We start from the raw sequence: 16,525 nt of genomic DNA, 5'->3' as shown, positions 1-16,525 counted from the left end.
AAATACTAAGAAAAATATTAAACTGTTGTCTGAATGATTAAGAACAAAAAGTGTCTAATTTCACTAACTTACCATTGTGCTCAAAATTTTTAACCTATGGTGAAACAGATTTAATTCAGGAGTGGCCTAATAGATGAGGAATGACAATCATACAGTAACTTCAAGTCTATAACAAACCACCATATCAAGCAAACATTTATTCCTCAGTTTGTGAAGTCACCAGAAGAGTAGAGATTATCAAAGATTAAGATAAAGTCAATATTTTTGAGGTTTGAATTTTACAGGTTCTAATATGAACTTTGGAACATATTAAAATCAATTTGCACTTGAATGAAAGCAAAACAAGGATAAATATTTTTAATTAATTTGAATTCCAGAAAAAGCACTACCATTTGTATCATTCTTACCTGCAGAGGTTTTCACAATTTCTGAAGTATTTCTAAGACCCATAAAGTCAAACTGATAGAGTCTCCAAGATTTCTGATCAGCAGCCTCCACTGAATTTTTCCTCCATCTGTAAATCATTTCCTCTTTAGGATAGCCATCTAGAAATTAATATATATATATAGACACGTATGAATATTTTGCATTTCCTAAAAAAAATGTTCTTCAGAATATTATCAGTTCACTGTTTCAGTGCTATTTGGGAACACCTAAATTTCTGATCTGATGCTTTGTCAGTGAGTTAAGTGGCATCATTCAGGCATAGTTGTATGGCACACAAAAACAGTCTGAATACTGGCAAATCTGTGATATTTCATAATCATTGTTTTTTAACAACAGAAAAGATGTGATTGGTTCTATCAGAAGCAGATCTCTTCAGAGGTGCAGTTGACTGGAGGAATTGGAAGAAGCACGCAGAAGTATGCTGCTTTACATAAGCTCTGAAGAAGCTATGCAAACCAATAGAATGCAAAAAATGGGAAGTCTCTCATAAGATATGAACGATTGAAAAGGACACGTTTTAAAAGTTGCTATAGTTCTAATGGGGGGTGCTGCTGCACTTCTGAAATAAACATAACACAGTGCAAAAGAAAGCAAAATTTTAATTAGCATGGGAATTTTAAAGTGATTATGTTACCATATTTGTTTGAAGTCTGGGGTAGTTAATGAGGCATCATCTGATCTCTACTGCTGAAATAGCTTCTGAAAGTCTTTATCTGTTTAGCACTCAGTGGTCATAATTCATTCTTATGCCAAATTTTAATTTCCTTTTTGTTAGAGAATGGCATTTTCCAATCAATGTCCCACAAATCTTCAACCAGTCCAAACCATAATAATAAACCATCTAGAAAACAACAGCCCACCCATGCTAGTTAAAATTAGATTGTTCTCTAATGCATCATACAATCAATTTTTATTCATCTCATTAATATAATAGCTGTAGATTACAAGGCAAATTAAAAGCCTAACAACAACAATAGATGGTAAATGTAATTGTCACATCAGAAATTTATTTTTCCTCATTGAAAACTAATGCATTTTTATATTTGCATTGCAAAACAACCTCTTTGGTCATGGTGCTATTTCCTTGATGTCTTCCTCCTATGAGTGTCTTTTTAATCTTGTTTAAGGTTCCACCCTGCCAGGGTACTGCTGTAAGGTGTGCATGGTCTCATTTATCTCTCTCACTAACACAGCAAGAAAAGCACCCACAAATCCCGTTGTTCTAACCAAAAAATTACTAAAAAATCACTATGTGTTAATTCAAAATGTCACATTCGTATATTTTCCATCAATGTAAATAAAGAAATAACCCATGAAGGACCCAGAGTAACAAACACTGTTCTCTGTGAGAACTCTTGCAGCCAAGCAGATTTCACTGCCAATTCTGCTCTGCAAGTCTGTGAGATTGACCTAAAGGTTAATTTTTTTTGGCTGGCAGATTATGTCAGAGGATGCAGCAATACAGTGAAAGAAGTCAAACTTTGCAGAGCCTCCAAGCCATTGCCCTGAATGATCTGAAATCTTCTTGAGTCTGGCTCCTGTTTGACTGAGCCCTCTGATCACATTTCTTTTTCTTCTTCCAAGTAACAAAAAATAAGATGAGGAAATGGCCTCAGGTTGCACCAGGGTGGGGGGTGGTGGTGTTAGATTGAATATTAGGGAACATTCAAAGGGATGGAGTCCCTTTTCTCAGATAAATTTTACTATAACCATTGTAAGTAAAAATGTTTCAAGTATCTTCCAAGTAAAAAAGATTTTATTTTTAAATACATTATTTTTAAGTGATCCAAAATAGCATTTTTACTTATTTTCCCCAAATTTCACTGAAAAAGTTGTGCCAGTTAATCTTGAATTCAATTTCTTACTGATTTTTTTTCCTTTCTTTTCATCCCATAACCATGCCACAAAAAAAACAATAAAAATCAATTACACTGTCAGCATGCTTGAAAGCTTGCTATCATATTAACTAAGGCATAGCTGCTTATTTTGACAAGAACAACATGAAGTCAGGTACAAGTTCATGGATTCCCATCCTTCAAGATTTTTCCTGTATTTTTGACTAAGAAAGGCTAGATTCAGTTTCAAAGGATCTCCTTTCAGTATTATTCATCATCATTAAATTATAAGCAACTGACCTCAGGACACCATTGTGACATTTCAATAGTTCCTTAATCTACAGTTGCTGAGATCTGCTCTTAACAATGATTTGTTTGCAAACATCAAAAGAGAGAAGTACTAGAGACTCAATGGGAGTTGTTTCAACCTCTTAAATAACTGCTACTCTGTTCTGCTCTGGTGCCAGGTGACTGACTTCACTTTTCAATTATTTAAAAGAATACTAGTTTTATGGAGGAGTGAAACATCTCTCTGGACACTCACTCCTAGAATTCAATTAACTTAAAGAAAGAGTAGACTGTTCATGATGGTTCTTCTTTTGGTGATATTCGATATTTCTTGCACACAGTCTAATAGTTTCAAGCCCTTTAAATATTTCATTTTAGCAAATATCAGAACTGGAGACTTCAGTATTTCCACAAGAAGATGCAACCTCTCTTGTTCAGCTTCCTTTCACTTTCCCAGCATGATAAATGACATTAAATTACCCTAAATTTTTGGCCTTGTGGCTTCAAGTCATTCACACTGAACAAATTTCTGTCAAGTGTATTTACCCTGCCAAGTTGCTTTAGGTTATGTAAAAATATTCACACTGCAGCAGGGCAAGCCTCCAGGAAGTCCTGGAGGCTTTCCAGCAGGTACCAGTCAGATGGCAAGGGTGATTGCATGGGAAGAAGACAACCAAGTGTTTGTTCTTTGTTACAGCTATCTGAGCTCTGGCAACCTGCAACTCAGGATCTTCTCAACCAAAATCCGTATCAAAAAACTTCGTTTTCCCTCCCATCATTTTACTTGACTAAATTTTCCTACTTCTGGCCCAAAGATTGTTTTGCAGGCAGTGCTGCAACTTTAATATGCCATATCAACAACATTTAGAGACCAACCTGATCATCTGGCTTTTTGTACGATGGTACTACAAATGGTACAAGATGGTTTTTAAAAATTCAGGTCAAAATCAAATTTGATTATTTCTTTAAGAGCTCAAGAGAAAGTATCTATATAATGCCTTGTGTTTACTTTCACCAAACATACATAATGACTATGCTTTTTTCCTTTTTGTTATTTTTAAGGTGAAACTATTATAATAGAAAGGCAAATTGTCATGACAACCTCTGAGATTCTCCGGATTTTCCTGTATTTGCCCTTTATTATTAAAATAATTGGAGATATATTACCAGATCTTCTCAAACCACCATCATATAATTTAGAAGTGGAACGTTAAAAACATTTAAACTTCACATTCATTCTGCTTCACTTTTTAGGGAGACTGATTTGTGCAGAAGACTTCACCAAAGTGCTGAAAAATGGTCAAGGCCAAAAACATTACCGGGCTGGATAAGAGGTGTATGCAACCATAAACTAGCCATGAGAATTCATATCAAGTGTCCCTGAAGCATGTCTGCTGCAGGAATCAAAACTAATGGAAAAAGCTCCAACTTTTGTAATATAACCATTGATGCCTGTTTGTGCATACTGCCTCCAACTTTGATTTCCCCAGTGCTGTTGTTGATCTGGACATCTTAGATCAGTGCCTGATATCTTTGCTTCACTTTCTTTTGTGTGATAATGTGGCTATTTTGGGAAGTGAATAGAGCTGGAAAGATAGCTGAAAAGACATCATGTCAAAAAGGACACAAACCACTTGAAAAGAGAAAAAAATTTCCACAGAAAAGTATCCAAGACATGAAAAGATAGAGAAGCATAGAAAAAATAAATGTCTTTCATCTCTTCAGACATACTTTACCCACTCCGTGAAATATGTTTATTTCACTGCTAGTTCCCCACTTTCCATTTACTTGTAACACAGGTAGACCTGGCTTATAGTAGAAGGAATAATGCAATTAGGCTCCTTCTTAGCCTTGCAAAAAATTGTGTGCTCAGAGTATGTGATGAGGAGTTAATGAAAGCAGCAGCAAAGCTGAAAATGTGGGCGAAGCAAGAAGGAAAGGATTGGTTCTGTTAAGTATCTGCCAGGAGCTGATGCTTGTGACAATAATATGTTTTTGAAAGACAGTGGCTGGATTCTGGGACGCTTTTGCTTTTCCATGGGTGTTAGATATAGACTCCAAGTCGGTGGGAAATGTGATCTGCAAGACGAGCCATCAGGGAGTGGCTGGAGTTTAGATCATGGGCACAGAGGGAGTGTTGTAGATTCAGCAGTTGCTGGTGAAGGTGGCCAGGAGAGGGAGGAGGCTCTCTTCCAATTAGAGGCAAGGAGTAAGCAGCCGTGTACACCATCCAGCCAGAAACACTCTGCCTCCTTGAATGCTACCTTGTTAACTCTGCCTCAGGCTAGTTGGGAGACCTCTGTCAACACAGCCTGGGTCAGAGGAGGACAATGAAGTCCACAAATGCACCTTTCTCCGGTACCATGTTGTGAATGACAAATCACATGCTTCCACAAAATCTGCATGGGCTTTTTTTTCTTGTTAGCAGTCTTTATATATAATTGCTTTTTTGTTGGCAAGCAGACTGAATTTTAATCCAAACTTCTCAGTGTTTGGAAGAAGAGGTTTCTCAGTGATTTTTTTTCCTGTATCTGTACGGTGTTTGATCTTGGAAGGCTTTTACAGTAGGAGACTCCTGGAAGTTATCCTATAAAATTGGTATTACCTTAGATTTAGTGATAGTATGAACTTATTGAGCACAACTAGATGGCAGAAAGAGCTAAGTTTCAGTTAAATTAGTTTAAAATAAAACAAAATAAAAAATAGGGTATATAGAGAACTCATTATGTCACTCCAGGAGGAGGAACCCCTCAAAGTAGACTGAAGCAGAAGTAGGGAAAGTGAATGGAGACTTAATAGTTTACTTAAGATCTATGGAAAACAATACTCATAATTTAATGGAGGAAAGGAAAGGAAAGGAAAGGAAAGGAAAGGAAAGGAAAGGAAAGGAAAGGAAAGGAAAGGAAAGGAAAGGAAAGGAAAGGAAAGGAAAGGAAAGGAAAGGAAAGGAAAGGAAAGGAAAGGAAAGGAAAGGAAGGAAAGGAAAGGAAAGGAAAGGGAAGGGAAGGGAAGGGAAGGGAAGGAAGGGAAGGGAAGGGAAGGGAAGGGAAGGGAAGGGAAGGGAAGGGAAGGGAAGGGAAGGGAAGGGAAGGGAAGGGAAGGGAAGGGAAGGGAAGGGAAGGGAAGGGAAGGGAAGGGAAGGGAAGGGAAGGGAAGGGAAGGGAAGGGAAGGGAAGGAAGGGAAGGGAAGGGAAGGGAAGGGAAGGGAAGGAAGGGAAGGGAAGGAAGGGAAGGGAAGGGAAGGGAAGGAAGGAAAGGAAAGGAAAGGAAAGGAAAGGAAAGGAAAGGAAAGGAAAGGAAAGGAAAGGAAAGGAAAGGAAAGGAAAGGAAAGGAAAGGAAAGGAAAGGAAAGGAAAGGAAAGGAAAGGAAAGGAAAGGAAAGGAAAGGAAAGGAAAGGAAAGGAAAGGAAAGGAAAGGAAAGGGATGAGGTACTTGAAAAGCAGCTAGGGTAATAACAATAAAAAAAGATAAATGTGAATATTGTAAAGACAGCTTTTAATCCTGAGGTGATTTATTTCAGCAGTGGTAGATAATTGCACTTAGGTGATAACTACAGCAATTAGAAATGTATTCTTTTCCCTGTTTGCTTGCATCAGTAATTGACACCTTATTAACAGTACATTAGCTCATGAAAAAAAAGCAACCAACATCACCCTGACTGCAGATTAATGGATCTAATACTGCCTGAAGTTAAAGGATACGTGTCCCATTGCAGACAGTTTTTCTACCTAAAAATTTACTTTAATATAACTGATATGATTCTGATGAAGAACTAGAGGATCTAGTCATTGCCATTAACAGTAATGCTTAATTATCCCTTACCTGAGACTAATTCTCTATTTGATAGAAGTGTAGAATGTTGATGTGATTTACTGATAAATTACATGGTAGCTTAGCTTTTGGGAGGAACTTGTGGCATCAATTCTTCTTTTGGGCCTTCAAATAGAAAGGAAAGAGAAGTGTTGCTGTCCAGAAATAGTTCCCAAAACAAGGATTTTCTGTGAACCTGCTTTTGTAGGAAGTAATAATTTTCTTGCTACTCATAGCCAAATTAAAATTTTGGCTCAGAGAGAACAGAGAAGAGAATAGAAGGATGAAAATGAAGGGAAAGAAGACAGAGAAAAATGTACATAATTGGAATGAAAAGAGAGAGGCTTTCTCATTTTGAGATGTTTCTTTTACATGTATTCACTATCTTCTAAAATCTAACAGATGCATCTCACATGGGGGTGCAAAGATTTTGTCACACACAGCCCTAGCAGTAAAAACTCCCTGTTCCAAGTATCAGCTCCTAAAGGATAGGTAGTTTGAAATTACCTTAAGAAACTAAGGTAATCCTGTTGCATCATCATACCTTTGTGTTCTATCCTTATGCTCACCAATCAATTTCCATTTTGACTTATTTAAAAGTAGTACCATGAGTGATTTGGTTTTGGAAAATGGTTAGTTTTATCATATATTGTCCCTATAATTCCACCTTTCTATTGTTATGAAAATGCCTTCATCTTTTCTGAAAAATAAATCCACCAACACTAAAACTGAAAAAATAGTCTCATCTCATAGCCTGTGTTGATGTTTTCCGATGCATTTTTATCTATATACTTATTTTTATTGCTTGCTAACAGTTTCATTTGGTAGGAAATTTTCAGAAGCCTCATGTGCAACAATTGCTTGCATTGTTCTGGCCAGCAGTTTCTTTAATGAATTAATTCACTGGTTACTAAAACACCTGCTAAATGTTCAGATTCTTCTGATTTAGCCATATTTCATATCCATGCCTGACATCACTAACAGTAAAATGGTCTGATCTCACATCTAGCTTGCTGGATATAAATTGTATCTATTCTAAGGCTAGAATTCTGGCACAGGTCAGAGTACTGAGGACAGAGAAAGTTTGCTTAGTCTTGTGCAGTCTTCTTCACACTTTTTGTGGAATGGATACTTCATCTCAACTTTCCGTTCTCTTATGAGTGGAACAATGCAAAGATTTTGCCCTCAGTTTTCTGCAATACCAGTCCCTTGCAGGGAAGAATGAAAGTCCAGAAAGCAGTTTTCCTAGCTCAAGTTGTCTTTGGATCTGAATGGTTCTGGAATATGTACTTGTTCTATTCTCCGTGTATTTAGAAATCTTCTTCTTATAAACAAATATGTAAGTAAGAGACGGAATTTCAGTTTCTAGCTCCCTGTACTTATTTTTCATAGCTAGCATAGCTATTTGATAATGAACTGGTGTTGCTTCATAAATGTGTGTCTTTACAGAAAAAGAATAGATTTTTTTATAATGTGGTTCAGAAAACTTTTGATAATGTACTCCAAGTCTCACATTTTTATTGGCTGCAAGACTACAGATGGTGATTCTCAGTAAAAGGGCATTTTCAGAAATGTATGACAAAGAGGTGGCCTTTGAGAATCTTCTGGAATCCTGTGCTGCTGCTTTGTCCTGCCCTAGACCTTACACACCATGGCCAGCTCTGCATAGAGATGGGAGGCTTCACCTGAGTACTTGCTGGGCTCCATAGGACTTAGGGTGAGACTCAAAGAGATGGTAGTCTCATCTCATCTCATATCTCATCTCATCTCATCTCATCTCGTCTCATCTCGTCTCATCTCAATCTCCTTTCTTTTACACGTGCCCTACAACAACGACTGAATGATGCTGAGAATTCAAGAGCTATGTACTACTGCTGAGAGATCAGACTCACTATTGTACTGCTAAATATGTACATTGAGTTCTGTAATGGAAAACAAACAACTCAAAATGAATATTTTAGCAGCTAAAATATTGTGCTGGGCTGACTGCATGAGCTCAAATGAGATGAGAAAAAATAATTTATTTTTAGTTTATAACTGACTATTGAAGAATCTCCAGCTGTATGCAAGATTTTCTCATGTCCATTTCAACATGAATTTTGTGCTAGATGTGAAAATTTTGAGAATTTATGAGATGTGCAAAGTCTGAGTGACTGCATACTGAAGTAGCATCTCAGGCAGATATAAGTGATGTCAATTACTCACAATTTTCTGTACAGCAGTTGGCTCTGAATTCAGCCTTATGTAAAAGAGGAAGACAGCATTATTACAATAAAACATATGAAATATTTTCATAAACAAGAGAAAGTCAAAGGTCGTAGCATGGAATTTAAAACCAAACCTATTAGGGTTTGCTTGGGACAATTTGGAAATCAGAGCTATAAAACAGTCAAAGTAGAAGATGAATCTCAGTCAATTAAAGGAATATCTGTCAAATCTTCAATTCTTTCATCTGGTCAAATTCTCTATAGCCAGAAGACTATCTTCCTTTTCCATTTATTTAAACTGCACTTTTATTGAAGATGCTTAGTGACAATGACCTTCTAAAGGAAACACTTAAATTTCTTATGGCTGGGATGGACTGCAGTGCCACCAAAAGATTCCAATCAGCTGATTTCAAACACCCCAGCAGGAGCTGAACACCATTCTCTACAGGCCTTTTAAATATATATATTTTCTTACTGATTATGTAGGCCACCTCAAAATTAGGGGCAAAATAGCTGTGCAAGTTAAATGAAGTAAATTCCATCAAAGTCCTTTATCATAAATATATGTTTTGGATTAAAAATAGCCCATAAATGTTTAGTATCAGCTTCAGCTGTACTGGATATTACAAGATAAAATAATCCTGTCTTTACCCATTTAATTAGAGTAATTAACTGTATCCTCCATGTAGGACTACAAAGATTTCCTTAAAGACTATCCCGATGAGAAAGATAACATTATTTACTTCATGCATTGCTTTGTTAAGCAAAGTACTGAGAAAATGTGTTTTGACTCATTTGAAAATATATAATGAACAAGCAGAGATTCTGGTGAAGACTCAGATCTCAAGTAAATTAAACAACACAGCCTTACATAGCTCAGGAAATGAAAGAAAGTACACCTGTGAAGTTATTTAGTCCATGCAGGTGGGGACGAATAGAGAGAACATAATTTAATTACAGGCTTCTTCTTCTCTTTAACAAGTAATCTAGCTAATCTTTTTATTTGAACACTTGATATGAGTGGGGTTTTTAACACTGAGAACTCATTTTGTGTTTATTGTGTGGGACTGAGAGTATTTAAGGATAATTCTGAACATCTTCCAAGTGCAACTCAATAATCAGTATGTGTATGATAAGTATGAGAACAGTAAAAAGAAGTATTAGTAGTATTAGTAGCATTTCTAAAGATGGATAAGAAGACTTTGTAAAATTAATATTAATATTAATAATGTATAGATAGAAAAATTGTATTCACACCTTGAAGGTAGCTCTTAAAATGAAATGGTCATAGCATCCTCAGGAGTACTGGCATCCATGCATTTTTCAGTGTCCAACTTCTTGGGTTAGAAACACTCTACAATCTAGCCACACTGTCCCTCATATAAAAATTTTCTATCTTATTTCAATTACAGAAATCATTGTAGCTAGATATTTAGCTTACATAGTCCATATATTTTGTGACTAGCCTGAACTGTACATTTTCAGACCCTTGAAAATGAAAATCTAACTACCAACAATGTTTTTTTGGAATTGCCATGAAACCCATTACAGGCTTCACAGAAGCTGCATCAGCAAAGCCCATGGCTTTAAAAAAGCCATCAGAAATATACTATTCTCAGTCAACACAGCATTAATGGAAGCAGGTTATGAATTAGACTTCTATATATGATTATTATGACTTTTATATTGATCTTCTCAGAATATATCAGGAATGGATAGCAAAAGGTAAAACAGCAGAACACTCCAAATTGAAAACGCAGTTTATCTCAAGTACTACCATTTCCTATAATAAAATAATCTGCAGCATAAATTCAAAACTAAACAGAAAATTTCATTAAAACTGAGGTTAAGCAGAGTGAGCTTTTAAATGATATGTGGAATAGGCTTGTTGATGTTGAAAAGAAAAAGCCTATACAAACTTTTTTATTTTTTAAGAAGGACTAATATCTCTGCTTTGCATCACAGTCTAGTGTAACTGTGAACTGACACTGAAAAATCAAAATCAGTTATTTATGGCTAATTTCTTCTAATCGGGGGGGTTTCAGTCTATATTCAAAGAAATTAGTGTTATCTGGTTATTAATTAAGCTACTATCATTCTGTATGTAGATTTATTATTATTTACACACCTTTATAGTCATTTGCACACACACACTAAAATTCACAAAAAATAAGATTTATAGCTCTGTAAATAAAAGCAACAAAGAAATTTCTATGTTTTTGTAATATTTTGCTAGTTTTCCAGTTTTAGCTCTGTAGGACTTGTTTGCACCTTATTGGGAAAGCATGCAAGACTTGGCAACCAAAGACAAATGTTAAAATACTTTTTCTGTCTCATGACTCTAAAAACCCCAGTTCCTGAAAAAGTCACGACTGAGACATAATCTCCCTGATCATCATAACAGCTCATCAAAAATTATCTGATGGAATGAAATTTCAGACAAACAGATCACATTGTTGATTTTGGCATATTTATATTCACACTCAAATTAGGGAAAGCACTGCACTTTTTTCACTTAAACGGTGGCAACAGTGTTATATGATGAATTGGTAAATACATGCATATTGCATTCACTGAATTTGGCTTTACACTTCTCTGGAAACATTTATCAACATCTTGGTTTGTCATTTACTTTCCAAACATCTCAGGATTGTTTCTTCTCTGGTTATTGCCTCCCTCCTCACCTTATTTGTATCTCATTTGCCCCCAGGACACTGATGATGGAAGTTAGCTGATAGTCCAGCGTACTACACCAGTCCAAGCATCCTTCATGTTCTTTTCTCACCTTTTGAGATGCATGTATTGGTTGCACTGATCTGTGATGTGTCTGTGTATCCCATTGCCTTCATCTCTTACCCAGGGGTGTTATTTCAAGAACATTAAATTTACTTTGGCTAGCTTTAGTTTAGATAAAACATTCTTGCTAAAACTTCTGAGCAGCCATGTTCTGTTACTCTTCTCTCCAGATTCCCAGACTGACTGTAAATCTCAGTATCTTACAACACACAATAGGGGAGATCCTGAGTTTCCTGAGAGTTTATTTTACAATTTCTGGTCCCAGACTCTAATCATGATTTAAATCTTCTCAGATCCATTAATTCTCTAAAACTGAAGAGTTCTGGTGGAGGTAGAACTGAAGAAACCAGCTCACTGATTCTTTTTCCTGATAGAAAAAAAGATATCAGCTGTGCTTCCCTCATGCATCTCAATTTTCTTTGGGGTGCACTATTTCTTAGCCCTTAGGTTCATGGATAGCTTTGCCTGCAGTTAGCAAATAAGTATCAAGTTCTTCAATCACTTTTTTCAGAAACAGATAAAATCTGAAAGAAGTCTACACACCTACCATAATAGTTTTGTGCTGCTTCATTTTCTGCTAAGGTTTTAGGGCATTAGAATTTTGTATCGACATACAACACAACTGCCTGCAATAGCTCTGAATCCTCCCAAGCCTATGGCTCCCCCAGATCCTTCCAGGGCATCAGGCTGCTGTCATCACACAAAATATTATGGCTGCAAGGGTGGTCTAGGGTGCATGCCTGGAAGCCTAGCAGCTCTGTCCCAGACAAAAGTGCTTTCTGGCCCTTGGGTAATAGACAGTGAAACAGCCCATTCTGCAGCAGTGAAAATGACAGTAATGCCACAAAAGTTCACAAAGCAGTTGCCAGAGTCAGAATCATTTGTTCCTGAAAAATGTGTGCCTACATTTCTGAAAGAAATTATTATCTCTATATCCTGCTCACCCTAAACCCTTTTTAAAAATTTTGGTTTGTGTGTTTATATTTAGGAAGTAAAAAGAGAGTAAACAATACCAAACCACCACTATGAAACAGTGAGACTCTTTATGCAAGATCCTATACCTGAAAATTTTTGGAGGCTGGGGGGAATTTTTGGGATAGCTCAAATTTCAGTTTCCTCCCAAGTTCCTCATTGTTGTGTACTCTTCTTGTATCCCAGCACTAGTCTGAACACTGTTCTGATAACTGCACAGCTATTCCACGCCATATATAAATCATACTGACAACTATTAAAAAAAAAAAATCCCCATACAGAATATCAAAACATCAGCAGCTTTTGTTTCATGTGTCTCTTGGCCAAGTAACAGTAATTAAATCTTTTTTAGCTTGGTTTGCTTAGGAAATGAGGCTTATGTAATTATATTCATTGTTTATGTTTAATGCATGTTATCTGTCCTTGCTGCAATAACTTGTGCACCCATTCCCCTATTTTATTGTAATTGGACAGAAGAAAGTAAGCCTCAGATATTATATGTTCTTTAAAAAGGAGCTCCCAAATAGGGGAGACATTTTGTTATAATGCCCCCCAAGGAGGAAAAGGTTGCAGTCTTATTAAGGATCACAGAAAAGCCACTCATCCTCAAGCTATGTGCCCCTGGGATATCAACTAGCCCTTGTCCTACAGCCAGAAATGCTTCTGGACATTGCACTACTCCAGTGGGTTGAGAGGACTTTTCCTACAAAAAAAAACATGAGGGGAATAGAACACCTGTTCTTAAGAAGGTATGAGCGCTCATCCTAATGACATGTGTGTTGTGGACCTCAAAGTCTCTATTTTAAGTCTCAACAGGTGTCCTGACACTATCTGTAAGATGCCATTTCCTTTGTGTTGCCTTCATTACACATTTCTCCAGCAGCACTACTTATTTTAGCATCCCTCCCAAAAGGTCTTTCCCTTATTACCAGCAAGTCGTTTAGCAGATGTCATATTTAAAGGGCCTTAGACTGCTTGAATAGCTTTGCCCAAGGACACTGACAAGTAGAGGATTTCATCCTTAGGCCTACCAGCGGGCAAAACATCTGTCATCACAGAGGCATTCTGCTTCTCAGCCAGCATAGATTTTTCAGTTGGAATGGCTGGCTTTGCCATGGCATGCTGTGGTTTCATGCCAATTACATCTCTTTGAAAATAACTGATAATATGCACCAGATCACTCTTGACACCAGGTCTTCTCCAATCACATTACCTTTACTCTGTTAGGTTAGATAAGCTTTCTCTCTTTATTTTATATACTAGTTCTGGATTTTTTTATATATCCTATAACATTGCCTTTCCATTAAAGCATTTTGGAAGAGGTGGATGTTTTAATTATCTCCTTTTCTCCCATCTGTCTCCTTCTCTCGATGGGTTAAAACCCCAGTGCAAGTGATTCATTCTGTTTGCCTGTTTACTGAGGACAGGTTGCTGGAGGCAGCTCTGGTTTGACACGTCACCAGGACAGGAGGCCCAGCTCCAAAACACACAGCCCATGTCCCAGTGGAGAGAACCCTCACAGAACCACAGGGTAAAGCCATTCAAATGCAAGTGTCAGATGGCTGGTCCAAGTTTTTAAGTCTATTATGAGCTTTCCAAGGCTCTGGAACAGGGAAAAGGATCAGGAGAAACTTGCATTCTTCTGCCCCAGACAGAAGACTGCTGCTGACCATGTCTGTCCTAGTGGTGTCTCTCCTTGCTGTCCAGGAGCAGGCTTCTAAAGCAGGGAAATTAAGATGACATGAATCAGTACACAAGTGAAAGGGGAAAAGAAGGAGAACCCTACAACCCAAAATAAGCTCTTTGACTTATACTAATTCATGAGTATCGGCACTGGGGCTGAAATTTTCTCTTTGAAAGTGAACACCACTAAGAAAGGAACAGAATAAAGTTTCCGCTGGAATCTAAATATGCTGAAAACCTGTGAGCACAAATTAGAAAATTTCTGGATCAAAAAAGTTTTAAATTTTTGGAGGATAAGAGCTCTCTTTCTTGAATGATTGACCTGAAGCTGTTCTTCAGTCACTTCTTGTAACAATAAAAACATCCTCTCTGAAAAAAACAGGAGTAACTTCACCACCCACTCATTACAGCAGTATATCTAGTTGTACTAAACTCCCTCTGCAAATTGTCCAGTTTCTTGTTTCTTCTGAAAGGGTTTAGTGAAGCACAGGGCTGCCTGCACAGGGTCCCCATACTTTTCACAGAAAGGTTCCCATACCTTGCACAGAAATTACATGACCTGTGACAAATCCCACTCTTTTCTGCAAAAATTCTCCTATAACAGTTTACCTGGCAGTCTAAATAAACACATGCACAAAATAACAACTGTCCTGGCTTTTCAGCTGGCTTGGCAAAAGAAACTTTCAAAGGAAGGGAATAACAGTCACACAGCAAAGCCAACAATGGGGCAGCCCTCCATCACTGGAGTGACCCTCTTCTTGTCTCATAATGAAATGAGGGCTGAAGTTCACTTGTTACCAGCACCACAGACAAGCAGATTTGAATGGCATATGAAACCAGTTGCTCAACCTCAGAAAACATGGAATTTTTTCAAAGGAGGCTAGGATGTAAAAGTATTTGTCTCCTGAAAGCACCACCTACATGTTATATTTATCTTTCTTATTTTTTCTCTGATCTATAGACATATATAACTTACAGTGAGTCACCTTTCAGTTCACCACCCCCATGTCTGGATGCAAAGAATCAGAGAAGTGACATGCTGGGGAATGGGGTGAGAAATTATCTGTGTGTTCTCTGGTGCAATGGTGAAGAGAAGGTGGGATGCTCTCTATGCTTCATTTACCTCATTGAGAGCATAAGTGTGCTGCCCAGTATTTTAAGTGTTTATTGTTGCCTTTATAAAATTTCAGTCTCTTTCTCTCTTCCTGATCACTCTATATACAGTGGTAGTTGCTCTGCAGTGCTTCCTGTTATGATACGTAACTATTTTGAGCCTCAAAGCCATTGTATTATTAAAAGAAAAGTATATATTTCTCATGTTTCCAGAGATGCAAATTAGTATGTCAGAGGCACTAAATTAGCTGCAGTACTCCTCACTTCAGAACATGATGGCACATATGACAGGACACTGTGCAAATGTCCTCCCTCTACATGAAAAGACAGTCTTAGCTTGCTTTTTTTTTATTTTTTTTTTTTTTTCTGGTACTGCAGATGCTTCGGGTGGCTGAAGACCCCTTAATCTGCTTCTCTTTAAAAATGCTGTCCACTGTCTGGAGAATTACTTTGGGCCTATATTTCTCCCTTTTGATGAGATTAAGATATTGGTAATTGTAATTTAAAGGAGTTTATAATGGCTAGAGAGTATCCAAAGAGATTTCATATGGCATGTTTCCTTTATAACTGCAGAGAATTCAAGAGAATTTTAAGAGTGAAAATTTACTTTTTCAGACCCAGCATCTCATAGTGAGCTGGCATCTGCTGCTCATCTGTGTTATAATGAAGCCAGGGAATACTCTTCAAAACTGGATACATTTTAAAACTGATTTATGACATGTGGAAAGGTAGATGTTGATGTTGCTACATAGGCTGCCTAGCAGGATCTTCACCTAGGTGCTATATGTAAGTGTAAAATGAAGTACATTTTAACTGCAAAATGGACTTCAAAGTCTAACCTTTCATGTTAACTGCTTATAGCAGAATTTGTTAAAAAACTGAAGAAATAAGGGCTGAAGGGAGAAATTCTTTCCAATTAGCCAAATACTGCTAGTTTTTCAATTAAAACTCCATTTAAAACCATAAAAAAGTGGTGCAGTCCCCTCCATCCTTCTGGCTGAGAGGGCAGTCACATGCACTTCTGATTACAATCTGCTGTTTTTTCACACACCAGGTATGTTGGTGGGTGCTCCCTGTCCCTGGGGTGAAATACAGAAATGTGGCTATGCTGAGTTTGCTCTTGCTCTCCCTATTCCTTCTTCCCTACTTGTGCAGGAACTTGCCCAGGGAGCCTGACATCAGTCTCAATTTGAATTACTACAAAAATCATTCAGCTTCCATATCCAGGGGCTGCAATAGGTTTCCTATGTAGATACAGATGTTTGATGCAGAGGAAATCCACATGCCCATCAAAACTATAACATCATGATCCTGATGATTGCTGAAATATAAAAAAATGAATTTGGGGTCAAATGCTGTGGCAGCTGACATTT

The 16,525-nt window shown here is 37.3% G+C and overlaps 1 protein-coding gene across 1 annotated transcript in view; it reads right to left on the bottom strand.

Moving 5' to 3' along the window:
* GABRG3 (gamma-aminobutyric acid type A receptor subunit gamma3) overlaps nucleotides 1–16,525 on the bottom strand; it is a 291,784-nt gene that overhangs the window by 49,320 nt on the left and 225,939 nt on the right. The window contains exon 6 of the mRNA XM_058846360.1: nucleotides 408–545. Coding sequence (XP_058702343.1) covers nucleotides 408–545 — 138 coding nt within the window. The remainder of the gene's footprint in view (nucleotides 1–407; nucleotides 546–16,525) is intronic.

This window comes from Poecile atricapillus, chromosome 1 (assembly GCF_030490865.1).
Source record: "Poecile atricapillus isolate bPoeAtr1 chromosome 1, bPoeAtr1.hap1, whole genome shotgun sequence".
In the NCBI taxonomy this organism is placed as follows: Eukaryota; Metazoa; Chordata; class Aves; order Passeriformes; family Paridae; genus Poecile; species Poecile atricapillus.
This window is presented reverse-complemented; position numbering and strand designations above follow the sequence as displayed.